Here is a 22,049-nt window from a genome sequence, read left to right on the forward strand (position 1 = left end):
TCAGGAGTTTGAGACCAGCCTGAGAAAGAGTGAGACCCCGTCTCTACTAAAAATAGAAAGAAATGATCTGGCCAACTAAAAAATATATATAGAAAAAATTAGCCGGGCATGGTGGCGCATGCCTGTAGCCCCAGCTACTCGGGAGGCTGAGGCAGGAGGATGACTTGAGCCCAGGAGTTTGAGGTTGCTGTGAGCTAGGCTGACGCCACGGCACTCACTCTAGCCCAGGCAACAGAGTGAGACTCTGTCTCAAAAAAAAAAAAAAAGTTGTGCAATCATCATCACTATCTAATTTTATGAAAATTTCAACACCCCCCCCCAAAAGAAACCTGTACCAGTTGGTTGTCTCTCTCCATTCTCAACCCCATGCCCCAGCCCCAGGCAAGCGCTAATTTCCTTTCAGTCTCTGTGGATTTCTCTATTCTGAACTTTCATATGAATGGAATCATAGTGTGTGGTGACAGGCATCTTTCTCTTAGCACAATGTTTTCAAGATTCATACAAGCCATAGCATGTATCAGTACCTCATTCCTTTTTATGGATGAATAACATTCTACTGTATGGATATGCCACATTTTCTTAATCCGTTCATAGATTGACGGACACTTGATTGTATCCACCTTTTGGCTCTTATGCATAATGCTGCAATGGAAATTCATGCACAAGTTTTTCTCTTTTTTTTAGGTGTTCACTTTGTTTTACTAAACAGCTTTATGGAGATATAATTCACATAGCATATAATTCACTCATTTAAAGTACACAATTCAATGGTTTAGGGCATATTACTTTATTAATTTTTTAAAAATTGTGCTGAAATATATATGACTTAAAACTTGCCATTTGACCATTTTTAAGTGCAAAATTTAGTGTCATTAATTACACAATATTGTGTAACCATTACCACTGTTTATTTCCCAAACTATTTCATCATCCCAAGCAGAAACTCTGTAACAATTTAGAAATAACTCTCTGGTCTCCCCTCCCCCCAGCCCCTGATAACTTCTAATTTACTTTCTGTCTCTATGAATTTGTCTATTCTAGATATTTCATACAAGTGTAATCATACAATGTTTGTACTCCTGTCTGGCTTCCTTCACTCATGATATTATCTTTTTTTTTTTTTTTTACCATTGAGCTTTTTTCCTTTCATTAATATTTTTGGTTGACATGTAATAATTTTACATATTTATGGGATACAAAGTGATGTTTTTTTATATGCATATAATGTGTAATAATCAAATCAGGGTAATTAGCATATCCATCATCTTAAACATTTATCATTTCTTTGTGTTGTGAACATCAAAATCTCTTTCACTTAACATAATGTTTTCAGTGCTCATCAGTGTTGTAACCTGTATCCAAACTTCTTCCTTTTCATGGCTGAATAATATTCCTCAATATGGATTATGACATTTTGTTTATCTATTCCTTTATTGGTGGACACTTCAGTTGCTTCCACCTTTTGGCTATCATGAATAATGCTGTAAAGAACATTGGCAGACAAGTATCTGTTTGAGTCCCTGCTTTCAATTCTTTTGGGTATATACCTAGGAGTTGAATTGCTGGGTCATATAATATCACTATGTTTAACATTTTGAGGAACTGCCCAACTATTTTCCAAAGCAGCTGCACAATTTTACATTCCCACCAGCAACCAGCAACATAGGAGTTTCAATTTCTTCATACCCTCATCATCACTTATTTTCCAATATTTTCATTATAGACATTTGAGTGAATATGGTATCTCATTGTGATTTTGATTTGCATTTCCCTAATGGCTAATAATGGTGTTGAGCATGTCTTCACATGCTTATTGGCCATTCATAGATATTCTTTGGAGAAACATCTGTTCGGATCCTTTGCCCATTTTTTAGTTGGGTTATTTGTCTTTTTATTATCGAATTGTAACAATTTTTATATATTCTAGATATAAGTTTCTTATCAAACATGTGGTTTGAAATGTATTTTACCATTCTGTGAATTGTCTTTTTATTTTCTTGATGATATCCTTTGAAACACAAACTCTAATTTTCATGATGTCAAATGTATCTATTTTTTCTTTTGTTGCTTATGCTTTTGGTATTATATCTAAGTAACCATTGCCAAATCCAATGTCATATAAATTTACTCCTATGTTTTCTTCTAAGAATTTTATAGTTTTACCTCTCACAAAATGCTGTTTGATCCATTTTAAGTTAATTTTATGTATGGTGTGAGGTAGGGGTCTAGCTTCCATATTTTGCATGTGGGTATCCAGTTGTCTCAGCACCATTTGTTGAAGGGACTATTCTTTCCCCATTAAATAGTCTTGACTCCCTTGTCAAAAATCAACTGGATATAGATTTACAGTTCATTTCTGGACTCAGTCTGTTCCATTGATCTATATATCAATCAAATAGCAGTTCTACACTATGTTGATCTTGACTACTGTTGCTTTGTAGTTAAGTTTTCAAATGGGGCAGTGGATTTCTCTGATTTTATTCTTTTTCAACACTGTTTGAGCTATTGTGTGTCCTTTGCATTACGATATCAATTTTAGGATCCTTGTCAATTTCTGCCCCCCCTCCAAAAAAAAAAAAAAAAGCTTAGCCAGGATTTTGATAGGAATTGTGTTCAATCTGTAGATCAATTTGGAGAGTACTGACATCTTTACTCCCTTAGGGTTTTTCAAAAGCAACAGGGCCTGCTTTCTCATTAGTGCCAGGCATCTAGGGTGGCTGGTGCTCTAATGGCCAGAGAAGCCAATTACTTCTCCATTACTTGAATTTCATATTAGTCCTGGACTGCGCTGTCCATGACAAAGGCCACTGGCTGCATCTGGCTACTGAACACTTGAAATGTGTCCAAATTGAGATGTGTTATACATTGAAAGGTACACCTGATTTTAAGGATTTAGTACAGAAACATAAATAGAAAATATCTCATTAATAATATTAATCACATGTTTAAATGATAATATTTAAATAAAATGTGTTATTAAAATTATTTTCACCTCTTTATTTTGATTTTTACTTTTTAAAGGTGGCTACTAAAACATTCAAAATATCTGTGTGGTTTGTATTATATTTCTATCGGTCATCACTGGTCTAGGGTGTTAATCTACAGGGGCCATGGTATGAGATTTAGGATGTCCTGGAATGCCCTGGACATTTGACAAAATCTTGTGTGCATGTGTATAAGTTATCTATTATTGTGTAACAAATTACCCCCAAAATGTAGCATCTTACAAACATATTTATTATCACATGGCTCTGTGGGTCAGGAATCTGGGTGTGGCTCAGCTGGTATGTCAAGCTTAGGGTCTCTCACTGGTTGTCATCAAGTGTTGGCCAGTGCTGCATTTTTCTCAGGGCTTGTCTGAAGGTGGATCTGCTTCTATACTCACTTACATGGCTATTGGCAAGTCTCAGTTCCTTGCTAGCTAGTAGACAGAGATAGTAGTTTTTTGTCATGTGGACTTGTCCACAGCACAGCACACGACATGGCAGCTGACTTCCCTTACAGTGAGAGAGAGAACAAGAGAGAGTGAGCAAGATGAAAACCGTAGTCTTTTGTTTTGAATTATGTGAAAATATATATTAAGGAAGTCAGAGTCTTTTTGTAAGCTAATCTCATCACTTTTGTCTAACCCTATTCATTGGAAACAAGTCAGTAGGTCCAGTCTACATTCAAAGGGAAGAAATCACACAAGGTTGTGAATACCAAGGAATCCTTGCAAGCCTTCACAGAGACTGCCAACTACAGTGTAGATGTGAGTTTTTTTTTCTAGAAACAGCTAAACTTTCTTCTGATGCTCAAAGAAGTCTCTGATCACTTCTCAATTAAAAAAAAAAGTAGTTTAAGAACTGGTTTGGGGGAAATTGAACTAGAGGTTTTGACTAAGGCAAAGATTTTCTTGCAAAATTTCAATGCTAAATACAAAATCTAATCACTTGGTGTCAGCTAAAAAATATGAGGAAAGAGATCTACGTCAAATAAAAACTCAATGTATACTTAAGTGATCACAAAGTTTCTTCTATAATCTCTCAGGCAGGGCTCCATATACTTGAGGAGCCACCAGGGCCTCTGGAGAAGGTATACTTCTCCACTTACCCACGTTAGGCTAACTCCTTATGACCCCATCCCTTAGCATTGCTGGAATTATAGTTCAAATCTAATTAGCTCCTACTGTAGGGAGGGTATTAGTTTCTCCTCATTTATACTTCCTTGCCTTTGTCAACCTTCCTCCTTAGTTCTAAGAACTAAGTGTGTGAACCCCTCCTAGAGCTGAGACTTCCAGAGAGAGGCCTTGGCCATGCCTCAGTGACAGGGGTAGATAAAAAGGAATGCCCAGCCTCCTCATGTTGCCAGCAAGCAGAAGTGAAAAGAATAACATACTGGGCCAGATATGTTTTTTTATATATTTTTAGCATATTATGGGGGTACAAATGTTTAGGTTACATATATTGCCTTTGCCCCACCTGAGTCAGAGCTTCAAGCATGTCCATCCCCCAAAGATATGTTGTAATTCTTGAAAAATGGTTTCTGGAATCAGGGGTTGAATTCTGCCTCCCTAATAGAAAGGGCTGAGCAGACGGGAGAGAGGTAGGTCTCCAGATAAGTGCACTGATAAGTTCCCAGGGGGACGAGTGGGAAGACTGTGTGTGAGTTACTACAGAAGAAAAAAAGACCACGCCCTCTGAGCAAACATGCTTCTTCTCCATGGCCCTTGAAGTGAACCTCTATGTTTCTCTAACGAAAATTTGTGTCTTGTAGGAAATGCCTCTTCTAATATGCTTGCCATGAACTGCTCTAGCACTTGGCATCCAGGAACTTTGAAGATGCTACAAGGTATTTATTGGTCTGATTCTTGTCACAAGCATTGGAGCTTACTCACAGGATGAGTTAATGATAAGAACCCAGGGACCCTGAGATGGAGAAAGTGCTAGATTCTGGCCTGGCAGATCGATCCTTCCTTCCTTCCTTCCTTCCTTCCTTCCTTCCTTCCTTCCTTCCTTCCCTCTCTCTTTCTTTCTTTCTTTCTTTCTTTCTTTTTGAGACAGAGTTTTGCTCTGTTGCCTGGGCTAGAGTGCCATGGTATCAGCCTAGCTCACAGCAACTTCAAACTCCTGGGCTCAAGCGATCCTTCCTGCCCTAGCTTCCCATGCAGCTGGGACTACAGGCATGCGCCACCATGCCTGGCTAATTTTTTCTATTTTTCGTAGAGATGGGGTCTCACTCTTGCTCAGGCTGGTCTCGAACTCCTGAGCTCAAGCGATCCTCCTGCCTCGGCCTCCCAGAGTGCTAGGGTTACAGGCATGAGCTATTGTGCCTGGCCTCTGTCTTGTTTCTGATTCCACTCTTGAATTGGAAACCAAGAGAGCCCTGGACTGGAAAGCAGTAGGCTCCAAACTCTAGAATCATCCAAATGTCCCTTATTTTCCTTGAGGCCTTACTTTTCCCCATCTGTTGGCTGAGGGGGCTGGGGTAGTTGACCTCAAAGGCCTGGTCTGGCTCTGCCCCTGGATAATTTCTGTCTCTTTCTGGGTGCAGCATGCTGAGTAGGATGCGTGGAGAATGATGAAAGCCTCTAGGCCTTGTGCTGGCTGCAGGGGTGAGCTCTGCCAGTGCCCTTGTTTGAGAGGCATATACTCAACTACTACCAGGCCCTACCCAGTGTCCCGCTGGCTCCCAGCACTGGGACTGGACTTCAGGCATCTTCCCACCCTGCCCCTGGCAACCCCAAATCCTACATGTCCACTATCCAAAGCAGCCACCCTGATTAACAACAGAAAAACTGTGGGGGGCTCAGGCAGGAAATCAACACTCCCTGAGAGCTCAAACAGGGCCATCAGATTCATTTCCTCTTGAAAATCAGCACCTACAAGTGAGTATGCCCTTAATCGTCTCACTGATCCTTTTTTTCCACTCTCTCTCCCAAATCTCAGTTGTTATAAGAATGTTGAGTGGGTTTGGAATTATTACAAATAAAAAATGCCAGAAGATTTTTGGATAAGAAACACTAAGCTCTGCAGCTTCCGGAGAACTCTTAGAGAGGAAGAATGTGGAAGGCACTTGAAACCAGCCCTGGCTGGCTGCCTGCTCTGAAGCCTACAGTTGCATCTGGACTCACAGGAACATTATGGATGGCACCTCTGAGCAGCTCAGCAGCTGAGGAAGTTGGGTTCAGGTGCTCTGACACGCCTTGCAGAACTTAAGGCCAAAAGCAAAATGGGACCCTCAGAAGACCTTTGAGTGGAGCCACGTGTGCTTGCTGGCTTCCATCTCACCTGGGAATACGGACTTCTGGAAGGGCCCGGGCCGGATCGTGTGAGAAGGCCTGTGACTCACTGTGCTTTGGAGCACACAGCAGGCTGAAAGGTAAATTTTCTCAAGCAACAGGAGCAAGGCCTGTGGCTTGCAGACTAGGCAGGGGAGCCGTGTATCAACACAGCCAAGCCCAAACGTGAGGAGAAAGGAATCGCTTTCTCTATGGAAGCGGCAGGCTCTTACTGGGAGCGGGTGTTGGACGTGGGTATGTGAGCGGGCAGGCTTCCTGCCTCACTGCTGGAGAAGTCATTCTTTAACTGAAGCTCTCGTCGGGGTTAATTGGGTGGATGGGCCTGGCAAGCTCTTGGAGAACATGAGAACCTTTTCCCTTGGGTCTGTGGCCGGCTCACAGCACGGGCTTCAGCTGTTCCAGCCAACTCTTGGGAGGCCTGAGCCTCCCTCACAGTCTGGCTATATATAACCTGATCTCTTGTTAGACACTCTGCATTTTGCTCCCAGTGTCCTGATGGGCTCTACTGGATTCCTAAATCGTTGATGGCTTTGCAATGAGCACAAGCACCCTCGCAAACCTAGATTATGACTAACAGTTGACTGGTGGCTTTGATTGGATTAGAATATCTCCCAGGGTGACCTGAGATGGTTGGCCATCCCAGTGGGCCTTACCTGCTGCGCTAGCTAAGGGATGAAGCAAAAGTGATCAGTAGAAGGGAAGTTGGACGACAGCTAAGATAGAGTCTTGAGCCCTTGGATACAAAAGACCGGGTGGCTGGATTCCCACCACAATGTTGGGTAGAATCAGACCACTGGTGAGGCTTTAAAAAGTCCCTATCAGAAGAAATAAATCAAGAGATGAGGCAAGATAGATTAACAACAAGTTTCTGCTGTGGGCATGTGGGCTCCTGGCTTTGGCCATTTATGAATTTTCAATAACGTTCCCTTTGAAAGGAACATTGGTTCTCAGCATCAGCTGAAGCCAGAATGTTCAATTCTTAGTATCCATCTCTGTCTCTTCCTTCTGAAGCTGACCTCTCATCTTCAAATGTGAAATTCTTAGAAGAGGGTGAGGAGGGGGCAAGTTTGGAAGCCTTAAGCCTTTTCCTGTGAAGTCAGAGAGCTTCTTTGATATAAGGACCACTGCCCATTTGAGGATGAGGAGAATGCTTATCCAAACAGGTAGGTTTCTGAGCAAGCCAGCCAGTGCTGGGCAGTTACAAAGGCCCCAGAATCCTAAGCCGCCCGCCCAACACTGTCCTGGGGCAAGCCATAGGGCCCTCCACGCCTCGCTCTCCTCACATCTCAAATTTGGTACTTGTTTTCTCAAAAAACACCCTAAAGGATGTATCAAGCCATTCAGAACACTTTCCTAGCTCTTCCCTCATGTGAGCAGGACAGAACTTAATGTAACTAACCTTAGTGACACTGTGGCTGACCCCATGATAGTGAGAGGATGTTGACAAAAATTCCAGTTTTCTAGAGTTTTCTCAAAATTCATGTGGGGGAGCCATGCTGGGGAATCATAGATCTCATATCATCAGGTGCCATAGGACTAAATGAGTGTCTGAAATCACAGGAAATGAGACCATCACATGAAATAACTGCTTGATGGAAGAGAAAATACCAAAGTTTATCAGCAACTTAGGTACTAAGGGGATGGAAAGCTACCCCTGAAAAAGAGAGTTTGTGGCAACCAATTTACGACAGATTCTAATTTGTTGGGAGCCCAAAACTGTATTTAAAATATTCATATTAGAAGGCCAGGTGCGGTGGCTCACACCTGTAATCCTAGCACTCTGGGAGGCCAAGGTGGGTGGATCATTTGAGCTCGGGAGTTCAAGACCAGCCTGAGCAATAGTGAGACCCCGTCTCTACTAAAAAATAGAAATTATCTGGCCAACTAAAAATATATATAGAAAAAAATTAGCCGGGGATGGTGGCGCATGCCTGTAGTCCCAGCTACTCGGGAGGCTGAGGCAGTAGGATCGCTTGAGCCCAGGAGTTTGAGGTTGCTGTGAGCTAGGCTGACGCCACGGCACTCTAGCCGGGGCAACAGAGTGAGACCATGTCTCAAAAAAAAATATTCATATTAGAAAGACAACCTTTAGCTACAGGCTTCTGGACTGAAAAAATGGTAGTGCAGTAAGCTCTTTATAACCCAACAGATGTGGCAAAATAAATATGCTGTTTTCTCTTTGTACATGTACATGCACAGCTTATCGATTTTCAAAGAATTAAAGTACAGTAAAGCAACAGTGAACAAAAACATACAGAAAACATTTAATGTTTCTTTGCTGATTTAGGATTTTGAGTGCTCTAAATAGGGAGTGAAGGAGGAAATGTATTCAGAAGTTTAGACGGTCTGTGGATACTGGAAAACAGCTCAATTTTTGCTATTGTTCCCAGACAACATTTTTGCCCTGTTGGGGTTTTTCAACTGTAGCCATAAACAAGTTCTAGAACACTGTGAGGGAGTAAGACTTTCTTGTGGTAAAATGGCAGAAAACAATGTATTATTCCAAGTGAAGCGAGCCCTAGGTTACTAATGAACGCTCCATCGGTAGCAGCTCAGATTTGAGGAATATGATCGAATTTCACATTTGGCCGGCGCTTGGTGGCCTCGTTGCTGTATAGATGTGGAGGTCTGCGGTGCTGGTTGTCTGAGAGAAAGGGAGTAGTTTCCGTCCCACGTGCCAGCGCTTTGGCCACTCGAATTGACGTTTGTTGCGTCAACATCTTCTGTGGCGTGACCGTGCGTGAGAGGCGGAGCTGAGAGCTGCGGGAGATGCCAGGGGCTGCGGGCCCGAGGTGCACGCTCTTATGTGGAATGCCCTGTCCTCCAGAAGCTTCTCCTGTCACAGGTATGGATGGTATTGGGGAGGCTCTGGGGACAGGACACACATCTTTTCAGATTTTCCAGAAGGGTAAAACATTGTTACTAGTAACAGTGTGTGGTAATAGTAAAAGTAAATGTAATCAGCCATGTAAATTGTGCAACAGAAGTCATGCTTCTATGTATTCTGTGATAGTATAAAAATCCAAAACAATTTGCATCAAGGTGGCAAATAAAGCCCACCACAATTAAATCCAAGTAATCTGTGCCCTGCCCTTCCTCCACGTTGCTGTTTTTTTTTTTGAGACAGAGTCTCGCTCTGTTGCCCGGGCTAGAGTGAGTGCCGTGGCGTCAGCCTAGCTCACAGCAACCTCAGACTCCTGGGCTTAAGCGATCCTCCTGCCTCAGCCTTTTGAGTAGCTGGGACTACGGGCATGAGCCACCATGCCCGGCTAATTTTTTCTATATATATATTTTAGCTATCCATATAATTTCTTTATATTTTTAGCAGAGTCGGGGTCTCGCTCTTGCTCAGGCTGGTCTCGAACTCCTGAGCTCAAACAATCCACCCGCCTCGGCCTCCCAGAGTGCTAGGATTACAGGCGTGAGCCACCGTGCCCGGCCACCTCCATGTTTTTTTGTCTTGCTATACCTTTGCTTGTTCAGGGTCAAGTAAAATCTACAGGTTCTCAATCGTGGAAACCTGTAAATAGGCAGTGTCTAGGATCCACGTGAAAAGATCCTTTTTCACTTCCAAAGAGACAGCATTTAGTGCCCTGGCTAAGACAAAAATGTGGGCAACAAACTCATCCCAAGTAACAAACAAAGCTTACTATGAGAGAAGTATTTCAGGAGGCAAAACACTCCCTGCCTCCTCCTTGAGTGAATTCAAGTCTGTGCTGTGGTCATTTTCAGGAACATTTTGGCTTGGGGGCCGGGTGAGGGGGTGCAGCCTCCCAGTCGCCCTTGAGCGAACAGTACAAAGGGGTTACCTAATTCCACTGTGGGAGTTTTATCTGCCTCCTGGATGGTTCAGTGTAGGTCCATGTCTAGACTGATTACAAAAGCACCAACAAAACAAAATAAATACCTAACATCTTACAGAAAAGGCACGAAACCAAACAGTGAGGGTGAGGAGAACAATGCCTCTGTTGTGACAGGGAGTCTTCAGGAGGATGATGGAATTCCTGCACCCCAGGTTCTAATTTGTAAGGGCAACATTAAACGTCTCAAAGCAGGCCCTGGCTTGAATGCATTAATTTGGAAAGGCAATGTGTTTTGTTAGATAAGGGATTTTTTTTTTTAAACTGCCGCTAGGATCAAAATGAAGATCAGTTTAACTAACTCTGTGTGTGCACAGATTTCAGAAAACAGCCCTTACTTTAGTTCACCAATGTAACCATTTGTTAATTCTACTGGTTCCAAGTGACAAGGTGTGCATAACACCATTAAAAAGGCTCTAATTGAGTCAGTCTTGATTTTGCACTCGTTGTGCTGTGTGACCTTAAACAAGTCACTTAACCTCTCTGAGCCTCAGTTTCTACATCTGTACAATGAAGGGATTGGAGTTGATAATCTATCTTTGTGAGACTCCAACAAAGCAAAATAAATGTAACAGTTCAATTGCCTCGTGGTGCTGAAAGCTGGGGATTTTTACCCCAAAACAAAGCTGTAATGTCATGTTCAAAGTAGCTCTTAAATATGTTGTTCCAAACTGAAGCTGTAGTTGAGTGATGGGTCACTGTAAACTCTAAGTCAAATCACCTCCAAAATTCTAAAGTGGAAAGTATGTCACATAATTGAAGGTACATTTGTTTAGCCAATAGTTTCAAGTGGCCTGAGGTGGAACACTCTGAGTGCTCATTTATTTGTTCATTCCGTCATTTATTAAACACATACTATGTACCAGGCCCTGGAGACAGTTTCTTCGAGAATCCTATGCCTTCCCCTCCCCTCGCTCCCGCTTTTACTCCCTCTCTTTCTTCTTTGATGTTTTATTTTTTTTGAGACAGGGCCTCACTCTGTTGCCCAGGCTAGAGTGCCATGGCAGCATCATAGCTCACAGCAACCTCAGACTCCTGCGCTCAAGAGATCCTCCTGCGTCGTCACACTACAGGCATGCATCACCATGCCCAGCTAATTTTTTCTATTCTTCGTAGAGATGGAGTCTTGCTCTTGCTCAGGCTGGTCTCAAACTCTTGACCTCAAGCAATCTTCCCGCCTCCCAAAGTGCTAGGATTATAGCTGTGATCCACCATGCCTGGCCCTGTGACTTTTTTTTTTTTTTTTTTTTGCTCATGACCTCAGGTGCAAAGAATTGAGTTAAAGCTACTGCTCAGTTCATGATATGTCATCATAGTTAGTCCAGACAAGGCTCCTCTCCTGCTTTGTTTAATATATTCATGTATTCCCCTTTAATCCCCACAGCCTACTCCCATTACCCTCCCTGCAGAGACACCCATTCTAATGCTCTCCATGAAAATCTTTTAGTGTGTCTGTATTTTTGTAAAGTATTTGTTGTCTTCCCTGCATATATCTTAATTCATTCAAATGGTGAGGTGCTATACAGCCCATGTGGTTTCTTGCCTTTTTTTACCCATACTCTGATTTTAAGATCTATCTGTGCTGCTGGGTGTACAGATGGTTCGTTGCTTCTAACTGCTCCATAACACCCCATGGTGTGCACTCTCCACGTTACACCTCGCCCCTCGCCCGTGGAGGCACCTGCTGTCCTACAGTGCCCCATTACGGCAAATATCGCCACCATGTCCTGCCTTATGCATGGTCCACTATGGGCCTGTGTCACACCGTTCTTACTATGACACTCTTCCCCCCTTGGAACCTGGATGATTTTTACACTTTCTTCAAGTCTTTTTCTATACTTTCTTTATTCTCTGGACAATTTCTGTTTTTTCTTCTACACTTTCTTCAAGGGTCCTATCCCTGACGCATTAACCATAATATGTGGCCCATCCTGCTCTTGCATGAATCCCATGCACACCCCTATTATAATGTTTATATTGTATTGTAATTTCTAATTTGTCTGACTCCCCCAACAGAGGTGAAACCCCGTCAGGGCAGGGACTGTGTCTGTCATATATTGTATCTCTAGTACATGACACAGGGTCTAGCACAAAGCATTGCTCAAAAACACTTGTAGAATAAATACAGGATTTATCAAGCACTGATTGCATGCCAGCCCTGTGCTCCACATTTAATGTGAATCTTTCGAAGTCAATACATTAATTTCCAAATATGTAAAAGTGAATAAAAAACAATGAGCTAATTTTGTTGGTCCCTTGGCAAACCTAGCAGACCTTCTACATCCAAACTAGTCCTGTGTCCATCCAAGAGGCTGCCTTAGAAGGGAATCACTGCACCAGGGACAGTGTCCTCAAATTTTCTGGAACACTTCTTTGGAAAAAAAGAGAACCCTCCATGGCCCATAGCACATTCTTTGGAATCTTCCTGGGGTACAGTGGCAGTGGGAGGGGGGGGATTTTTTTCTTGAAGGCAGATTTGATTTTTGAGAAGAGCTAAAAGCTACTTGGCAGCAAATGTAGTGAATGAGGTGGGTGATCAAGCTGAATAATATTATTTTTGGTTCCAGACAAGGTGTGACTGTAAAGAAATGAGGCTGATTTTCTTGTATGGCACATAAACTGGCTCAACAGCAATTCCAAAAGAGAACTTCCAAAAATGCTGTGGCCTTGGCAAGAAAAAAAATTTCTCCACGCCGGCACAGACACAGACACAGACACAGACACACACACACACACACACACACACACACACACACACACACACACACACACACACAGTGTATATGGTGTCTGGCTCAGCACATACACAAGTAAAATTAAAAACCCTTGGAATTTAGTTTTTAAAAATCAATTGCACAAGTATGGGATGGAAGAGACCTGGCTTGCCAGCCGCTCTTGCAAAAACCTCTCGGGGCTGCATTTGGCCAGAAGCTCGTCATGCATTAAGAGTGTGATGTGGCTGCTCAGCAAGCTTCTGCAGCCTAGGACTGCTCTGGTGGGGTCCTGGGCCTTTGCGGGGACATAACAACCCATCGTCCACTCCTCTCAGGCTCCACCTGCACCCGGGGCTCAGCCATGGGCCTGCCAGCACAAGAGGACTGCTGATCCACGGGAGCAAGGTGCAGGGCTGAAGGAGCTTATGAATATTATCAGAGGTGTTTGGAAAAAGCAAAAAACCCAGAGGAGGCAAGAGTCAGCGATTGAAAATTATTGTTGAAGGGCAGCTATGTGTAAAGTAGAGCCATCTTAATCCCATGTTGCTCTTTATGGAGGAGGCAGGCCAATGGGTGGAAGTAATAGGAAGACAGATTTAGGTTCAAGCTAATAAGGATTGGTTCATATTATAGAACTGTATGCTCAGGGTAAAGTCATGTGTGTGAATATACATACATGGGCGGGAAGACTGGACCGATATAAATCAAACATTTAATAGTGAATTTCTATGGGGTACGGAATTATGGGGCAAACATCATTTGCAAAACTTTATATAATGATGTATTGTTAGAATTTTTATTACTTGTAGGTATTTCTTTTGTAAGAACTTTTTTCCTTGGAAAAAATTAATTTGCTAAAAATTAGAGGTGTCTAGCAACCAAACAGGGTGCTTTGTGACCTAGTGAGAGCCCTGCCTTAGGAGGTAATCAAGCAAAGATTGTGGGATGAACTATCAGGTTCCTCTCAGCCTAGGGATTCAGTATCTGTTATTCTAGGAATTAACCTCATTCAAGTAGCAGAGGTGAGCTGGTGGAAGTTCACGTGTGTATCCAATGAGGAAGAGGCCTGAAAACTTCCAACAAGATGGAGTAACTTCCCAGCTACCAGGCCTCTTCTAATGAAAAAAAAAAAAAAAAGTCCTCTTAACATAATTCAAGCATAGGAAGTTTAAATCAAAGGGGAGAATAAACACTTCGAAGGTGAAAAACCACTAACTAGCTGTGAAACGGGATTCTGAACTATAGAAATAAAAAAATATATATGGGGGATAAGAAAAGGCATGGACAAAAAGCTAAAAGAGACAAGCTATTGAGAAATAATGTCCATAGGAGATGGTGGATTTTCCATGTTTTGTTAATGTGTGTGGTCATCCATTCTAAACCCATCCATGTAGCTGAAGCCAGCAGGCTGTGGACACTGCGGGTGACTTATCTTCCGGCCCTCCTTGCTCAGCCTGGATGGCCCATAGCTGGCAGATAGGAGATCAAGACAGCAGAAACACTGGCTGTCTGGGGTCATGTTCTGGGAACTGAAGCATGTCAAATATGACCTTGGGCTGGAAAAGCCCCGAGAAGCACACTCATGAATGAATGAATGAACAGCACATTCATGACATTAGCGCTGGGCAGAGGGACCAGCATTTTACTGCTTTTCAGGACCAATTGTGTCATGAAATCTCATGAAATCTGAGCGACAAAGAGGTTAGAAATTTTGTCCAAATTCTCCCCTTTACAATAGGGAAACTGAGATCTAGAGGGGGGAAGTGGATGAGAAAGTTGTGTTAAAACCGACAATCTTTTTCACCTCTCAGACAGGAGAAATGGACTTTATTTATTTATTTATTTTTGAGACACAGTCTTGCTCTGTTGCCCTGGGCAGAGTGCAGTGGCGTCATCATAGCTCACTGCGACCTCAAACTTCTGAGTTCAAGGATCTAATTTTTCTATTTTTTAGTAGAGACTGGGTCTTGCTCTTGCTCAGGCTGGTCTCAAACTCCTGAGCTCAAGCGATTGGCCTCCCAGAGTGCTAGGATTACAGGTATGAGCCACCACACCTGACCATGAAATGGACTTTAAAACAGTCCTCTCCTGCTTGCAGGAGCAAGACTTGGTCTGAGAGCCACAAATTATTTTTTGCCACATCAAATAATAACCTTCCTGTGGAATGACCGGGACAGTTATTAGATGATAACTGGGCTTTAAATCCTTCTTCTGGTCTGGTGTTGCTATAATGTTAGACTCTGAGTCCAAGTGTTTAGGTTGCATACACCAAAGCCCCAAGGTTCTTACAAACCCCATTCAAATACAGAAATAATGACCATTTAAAAACAAAGGCAACTGGCTCATTTCCCTTTCAAGTCTTACCACCCACGACAAATCATGGAAATCAGATTAACATATACAACCGATTGCAGTCTTAACTTCGACAAAACCAGCCAAAGGAAATGCTAAACCAAACAGTTCCAATTGTGTTTGTGAGCATTTCTGCAAAGGATGAAAATGGATATTGGAAACCTGTGCTCTGCAGGAGACTGACAGAAGTGTGTTGGTGACAGCAGGAGAGGGGGACGATAAGTTGTGAGAAATTACACTCTCTGCTTCCTGCATGGTGACCTCCTGCCATGGGACCGAAATCGGAGATCCTGACTGGGACCACCTCCTAGAATCAAAGGGACTTCCCCGTCCGTTCCTCGACCTTTGCTCACAGCCCTTCCCTGCATCTCACCCTCTCTTTCTCATATTCATCAGGTGGGAGATGAGCTCTCACCCTTAGGAAGAATCAACAATGTCTCTACTGACTTGACTTGGCAAAAGGGCAACGTGCTGAGCAGTAGGCATGTTCCAAAGATGGCAAGTTGGTTATTCCTGGGATCCCTTGGTAACAGACTGAGTATCAAGATAAGTGCCATTTATTACTTGTGATGCACGTGTAAAAAACAGATTTTAAGTAATAGTGCTGGGCCTACGATTGATGGAATGTCGGTGTTGGAATTAGTATTGGTACCAGACCTTCATTCAGTTCCATGACAGCGTGGCTCAATGCTCTTTTTTTCTGCTGTCTCCGGCATCTGGTACAGTACCTAAAACCCAATAGCTATGCAAAACCTAGTTGATGAATACATGAATGTTGAAGAAGCCCACCTGAGGTCAAGAGTGAGAGTTGCTTCTATAAATCATGAGTTTGCTGATGACCCAGGGCCGCTGCTGCCCCTGCCATGTGGCAGCCCCTGGCGAGAGAAGTGAAATAGCAAGCCTGAGACAGCAGCAAAGAAACTGGGGGAATTGCTTCCTTGCACTATGTGGGCCCACCCCTCTGAGTTGGGAGAAGGGAGAATATTAATTGAGCATCTGTACCTGACCCACATAGAGGATTTCTATTTGAGTAAAGCATTTTCAGCAAAGTAAAATAGAGAAACCAGACCAGGGACCCCTTTTGAGATGCCTTTGGTTTCATAGGCAAGACACTCCAACCCAAGGTATCTAAATGGAGATTGTGGATTGGGTGTGTGCTGGGAGGGAGTGCTTTTGATTGGAGCTTAGGGCCATTGATTGATTGATTGATAGTCACCCAAAAGGTAGGCAAGGAAGTGGGTTTCAAGGACCCCGTTGGGCCCAGTGGGATTATATTGGATAGAAAGCTAGTTGAGAAGGAGGGAAAGCATTGCACGGTCAGCATAGACTAGGGTTTGCAAAAAAGAGCCAATACATTTTTATTTGAGCATTTATTTTTTTTTTCCAAAGAAATCCATGCAGAGAGAGAGAGAGACAGAGAGAGAGAAAAAAGGAGAGAAAGAGAGAGACACACAGAGAGAAAGAGACAGAGAGAGAGAGAGAAGACATGGTAAACCATGTTCTAGCAGCCAAACATAGGAAAATATTTTGGCACAACTTGATGTTTTTTTTTTCTTTGCAAAAGGACAATCTATACTACCACTAAAATTTACGTTCCTCATAAAGATGCCATTTGATTTCGAAAACATAACACATAGTTAGTCTTCTACTTAATGGCTGGAGGAGGTACATAAGATAAAAAAATAGAAAAAAATAAGAAAGTGGTCCCCTTTATCGAGGAAGACCACAGGGTGCTGCAGGACAGCACGTGTGCTGGGCACTAGGAAGTCAGTGCACCAGGAAGAAAAAGCACACCACATAGATGCCCATGCTGATGAGAAGCTTCAGCGGGGTAAGAACATTCCCGAGGTTATGAGTGACGATTATCTCGTTCTCGTTCTGATTCTCATGTTGCTTGCTTCCAGGAGCTTCATCCACGTCCAGATCATAAGCCAATTCTGCCAAAAAAAAAAAAAAGAAGGATTTGAAATGCAAGATTACCAGCAGCAACATGTATATAATATTCATAGCTCAAACACTTGTCCGGACTGCTGGGAATCCCCAGCTTTGATTCCTTCCATTTTTGGAAAACAAAGTCACTAGGAGATGGGAAGGAGAAGGGTGTGTGTAGGGGGTGCGGTGGAAGGAGATGGTGGGAACTGCTCCTTCCAGAGATCATGGCAAGGGGGAGCGAGCAGGTTGCACCCCATTCCCCTTTGGCTCTGTCTACACCCCCTACAGGATGCACATTGGCCCTTTGCAACATCTCCTCCCAGGCAAGCCTGTGTTTGAAGGGCATTGTCGCCGGATCTCACTGGTATCAAAATGTAAGGTGCTGTGTGGGTGCCTACACGCATCCCCTTGTGTGCATGTGTGTTGGTGGCGGAGGGGGTGCTTTGGGCTCCCAGTGTACTTTTCTTGGGCCTTGCACCTATACAGATTTCGTTGTCCTGGGGAACTTTGCTTTAATTAGAGTTGAGGATAAGGTACTTTGCTTTCGAAAGTTGTTTTATTTTTCCCAAATAATTCTTCTTTTATCTATTGGGTCTTTTCCTTCCCCTCCCTAAAAAAATCCTCCCCCAAAAGCAAAATTGATCTAAAGCATAGGATTTAAACTGATACCAAGTGAATCGGGACTATGGAGAGGCTAATGGGTAAGGGTCTTTCATTCTTTGATTGCCTATCTTTTATGATACACGTTCATGATTCTGCAAAGAAATTTGGATGTTTGGCTTGACCTAATGCAAAAGTTTCCCAGAAGGCAAATCTAACGAGATAGTGGTTTGTCAGAAAATTCAAGATGGCTGGCCCTGGCCCAGGGCTCAGTTTCTTTCAGATTTGCTTTTCCAGATTTAGAGATCAAATCAGCTCCCTTGGCTTTGCTAGACTCCATTGCCAAAGTTGCTATTTCGATATCTTGTGAAGGCAATGTGATGTGAGCCACCTCACCAGCCAACTGTCCTGTGGCCAAGGGAGCTGGAAAGATCCCTTTGGAACAGTGAGATGCACAGCAACAGGCATAGAGGAAATGACTGGGATTCTACAGAGGGAAGGAAGGAAGAGGAAGGAAGAGCTCCTCTTACAGGGGATGAAACAGTAAGTCACAGGAAGAAAGTGTGGGGACTCGGCTGGTCCAGCACAGAACAGGGTCCAGGACCAATACAAGGTCAAAGTGATCAAAGCCAGGAAGTCTGATTTCACAGACTGTGATACTACTTTCCAAAAGGTCTATTACAATTTACCATGCCACCAGCAACGATCAGGGAACCAATTTTACTGCGCCTCCATCGAAAAAAGATATTTTAGTTAATATAAGATGATATCTCAAGGTTTCTTTAATGTGCACGGATTTGATTATTAGTACAGATCAACTTTTTCTGTTTTAGTTTACTAATTATATTTCTCAGTGCATAACGGTTTATAACTTTTTCCTTTTTATCTTGTGGGTGTTGATATTTTTCCTATTAATTTGAATAATATATATTTTGTCAAATATTTTGCCTGTAATATCCTATACAAATACTTTTTGTACCTTGGTATTAACTTTAACTGTTTTTCATTGCTGCACAAGTAAATGATGTCCTAACTTTTAAGATATATGAATCTGATGAGATGTTACTCTTCTAAAAGCTGAGAAAATTTTTCTTCCTGAGTGCTGATAATAATTCAAATCAAATTTTCCAGGGAACTCTCTTACCTAGGGAAAAGCAGTTGAGCAGACTATAATCTAGGTTCCTTCCCTTCCAAAATAAATACATACAAACCAAATAAGAAGAGAAAAAGAACAAAGAACAATGTTCTAGTTGGAAATCAGACCTCTTTTTCCGAAAGGTGAACTATGTAGGGTGCACAGAGAAGGCCGAGGTCAGCTGTCAGTCGGCAAGGATAGCACAGGCTTAGGTCATGATCAGATTTCACCAAAGTGGAGAGCACATATGGCTAGATCTGTTGAAAGCCCAGCCTGGAGTCTCACGGCAACTTCTTTAAATGAAGAGGAGTATTTTTAGGGTTGACCTGAATGAGAGCACTCTGCACATCACTTTCAGATTCCTTTCCTGGATAATGCCCCTTGCCCAACATCAAGATGAAACAACATCTATTAATGTCACCACTCGGCTCCTATGCTATTTATTCTGCTCTTCAAATAATCTGCTAACTTTAGACAGTTTTGTTTACTTGCAGCAGTTATAGTAAACCCAGCAGTTTTGTTAAATCCAGTAGCTTCTAATCTTTTGTGCCACCAAAGACCTCTTTTATTATTTCTATCTCTGGGCCTTATGTTTTGAAATTATGGTAATGACTTCCAATGATCAAGTCTTCACTGTAAGCCAGGCACTGTGCTAAACTATTTACGTACATTATCTCATTTAATCTAACCATCTCCATAATGTTACGAGGCAGGTATAATAATCCCCATATTACTGGTGAGCTCATGCTCAAGTTAATTATTTTGCCCATATTTACACAGTTGGTAAGTGGTAGAGGTGCTATTTGAATCCAGATCTGCCCCTAAACCTCACAGGAAGCTCCACTGTAGCCTCTTGAAAAATTCTGTACACCAGATAGACTGCAGTGATTAAGTAGTAATAGATTCCTTCTTGAAAAAAAAAAAACTTGATTCGTGAACTATGTATTACTAAAAAAGCATGAGAAAAGTCAGTGTTTCCACAAAAAATTGACCACATACTTGATTAAGTAGCCTTGTTAAACTTTGTGAAATACTGATAAGAGCTCTGAGTTTGGGGACCTGAAATGGGAATTATCAGATTAGTTCTATTTCCTTGAAGAAATCAGCAATGATGGCCAGGGCCATTGGACTCTCCAGGCACAAAGCTAGGCCAAGTGTTTTACCTCAAAAAGGTCCTTAGGAATATTCAGAATAATACCTGCCTGTGCTAAGTTGTCACTACAGGTTTCCTGAGGCTCTTCACTCTGTAGCAGCAAAAGTTTATCACCCAATACCATAGTCAATTTCTTGTGGCTTATATTGACAGGAATCCCAGCAAAGCCACACTCTGGGTCTGGGTCACCATCATAAAGATCAGAGATAAAGGGGACAGCTTAGTACAACAGGGAAGCATTACGGGAGATAAAGGAAATAGGATTGTGGTCAAAGATAAAAATGGGCATTTCTAGATAGGGAAAATACAATCCAATTTAATTCAACAAACAAAACCAGCCTATAATATATCAAGCATTGAGTTAGAAGATTAGAGAAAAAGACTTAGTGTGTGCCCTCAGGAATCCCACACTCTGGCAAGGGAAACAGACCAAGAAATAATCCAACTAGCTACTTGGCAGAAAAGAGAAAGGGCTCAGAAAAAGGCACAAGCAAAACACTGGTAGGGGGGGGAGGTAGAAGGGAAAGAGATAAAGATTCCAAATAGAGAGATCTGGGAAGACTTCTTGGAACAACTGGGATATAATCTACACGGTGAAAGATGGATACAACTATGGCAGGGCTGAATGAAATGGTTATTCCAGGCAGAGGGTTCAGCTTGAGCAAAACTACCAAGATCAGAGAATGCAGATGCGGCATATTCAGAAGGAACGAGTAGCTTCCATGGTGGGAGGAGCCACAGAGTGGACATGGTGTGGTGTGTGGTGTGTGGTGAGTGGGGGTGGTAGGTGGTGGCTGATGAAAGGTAAGACAGGAAGGACAAGTGAGGGCCAAATCGTGGTGGATCAGGAATTCTGAAACTATTCTGTGGACAATAGGGAGCCACTGAAGGTTTTTAACTAAGCAAACCACAGAATTTGATTTGCATTTTTAAAAAATGATCATTGTTAACAGTGTGGGGGACAGCCCTAAGTGGGAGAGACTTGTCAGACATCTTGTCTTGAAAAAAAAAAAGAAGCCTGTGGGAACAGTATCTGGGGATCAGCCAGTAGCAAAAGTTTTAAATTTTTTTTTTAAAAAAAACCTACATAGAAGCTAAATCTGCATCAAACCAAAAAATTTCTGTTTGCTACAAACCAGATATATTATGGGAATCACCACAAACCATTCTCTTTCCAATCACCATATCTTTATGCTTATCAGTGATTTTCCGGAACATATTTTTATTGTATTAGGAGCATATTATGAAATGCACATAAATCGTTTCTATCTTGAAGTTGATCATCAGTGAGAACCTTTTGAACCAGCAAGGAGATTTTCACGCTAAATCAAAAAATCTGTTTCTATTTGTAATCAGTTTAGCTATGCCCAAAGGGTAGACCCAACAATCTGTACTAATTACACACTCAGCCCTGACTCACATTTTGCCTTCATGTCCTTTGTGTTACAGATTAGATAATCCATTTCAAATAATAGTCTTTAAGGTCTGTACTTTTTTTGTGTTGAAAAGTTTTTCTGTACTGGGCAAAGCACTAAATGGGGAGTCTCTAAGGAGGCTGTGCCAACCCAGCAGCCTGGAGCCCTGGGTTCTAGGCCTGGCTCAGCCACTGACTTACTATTTCACCTTGGACAAGTCATTTCCTTCTCCTCCGGACCTCAGTTGCCCCATGTGGTAAATCAAGGTGTTGAACTGGATGACCTCTAAGTTTCCTTCTGGTTTTATTTCTCTCTGATTCCAAGGCTCTTGGGGCCCAGGGAGGGGCATAGTCTGCTGAAGGCCTCTACCTAAAGAGGCCAAGGTGGCTGCCCCCAACAGAGCCTCCACAAGCAAGGAGAGGCAATCAGTTGCCGCTCTTGGGATGTCTCTGGTGATGTTCATCAGTTATCAAATTCTGAATTCTCTTTTTTTCATTATATATATATATTAAATTTTTTATTTCAGCATATTATGGGGGTACACATGTTTAAGTTGCATATATTGTCTTTGCCCCACCCGAGTCAGAGCTTCAAGTGTGTCCATCCCC

The 22,049-nt window shown here is 42.4% G+C and overlaps 1 protein-coding gene across 1 annotated transcript in view; it reads right to left on the bottom strand.

Moving 5' to 3' along the window:
• Positions 1–16,944: 16,944 nt before the first annotated feature.
• Positions 16,945–22,049, bottom strand: part of GPC3 (glypican 3) — a 414,862-nt gene continuing 409,757 nt past the window's right edge. The window contains exon 8 of the mRNA XM_045538900.1: positions 16,945–17,143. Coding sequence (XP_045394856.1) covers positions 16,974–17,143 — 170 coding nt within the window. The 3' untranslated portion in view covers positions 16,945–16,973. The remainder of the gene's footprint in view (positions 17,144–22,049) is intronic.

The sequence above is a fragment of the Lemur catta genome, chromosome X (assembly GCF_020740605.2).
Source record: "Lemur catta isolate mLemCat1 chromosome X, mLemCat1.pri, whole genome shotgun sequence".
NCBI classification, from domain to species: domain Eukaryota; kingdom Metazoa; phylum Chordata; class Mammalia; order Primates; family Lemuridae; genus Lemur; species Lemur catta.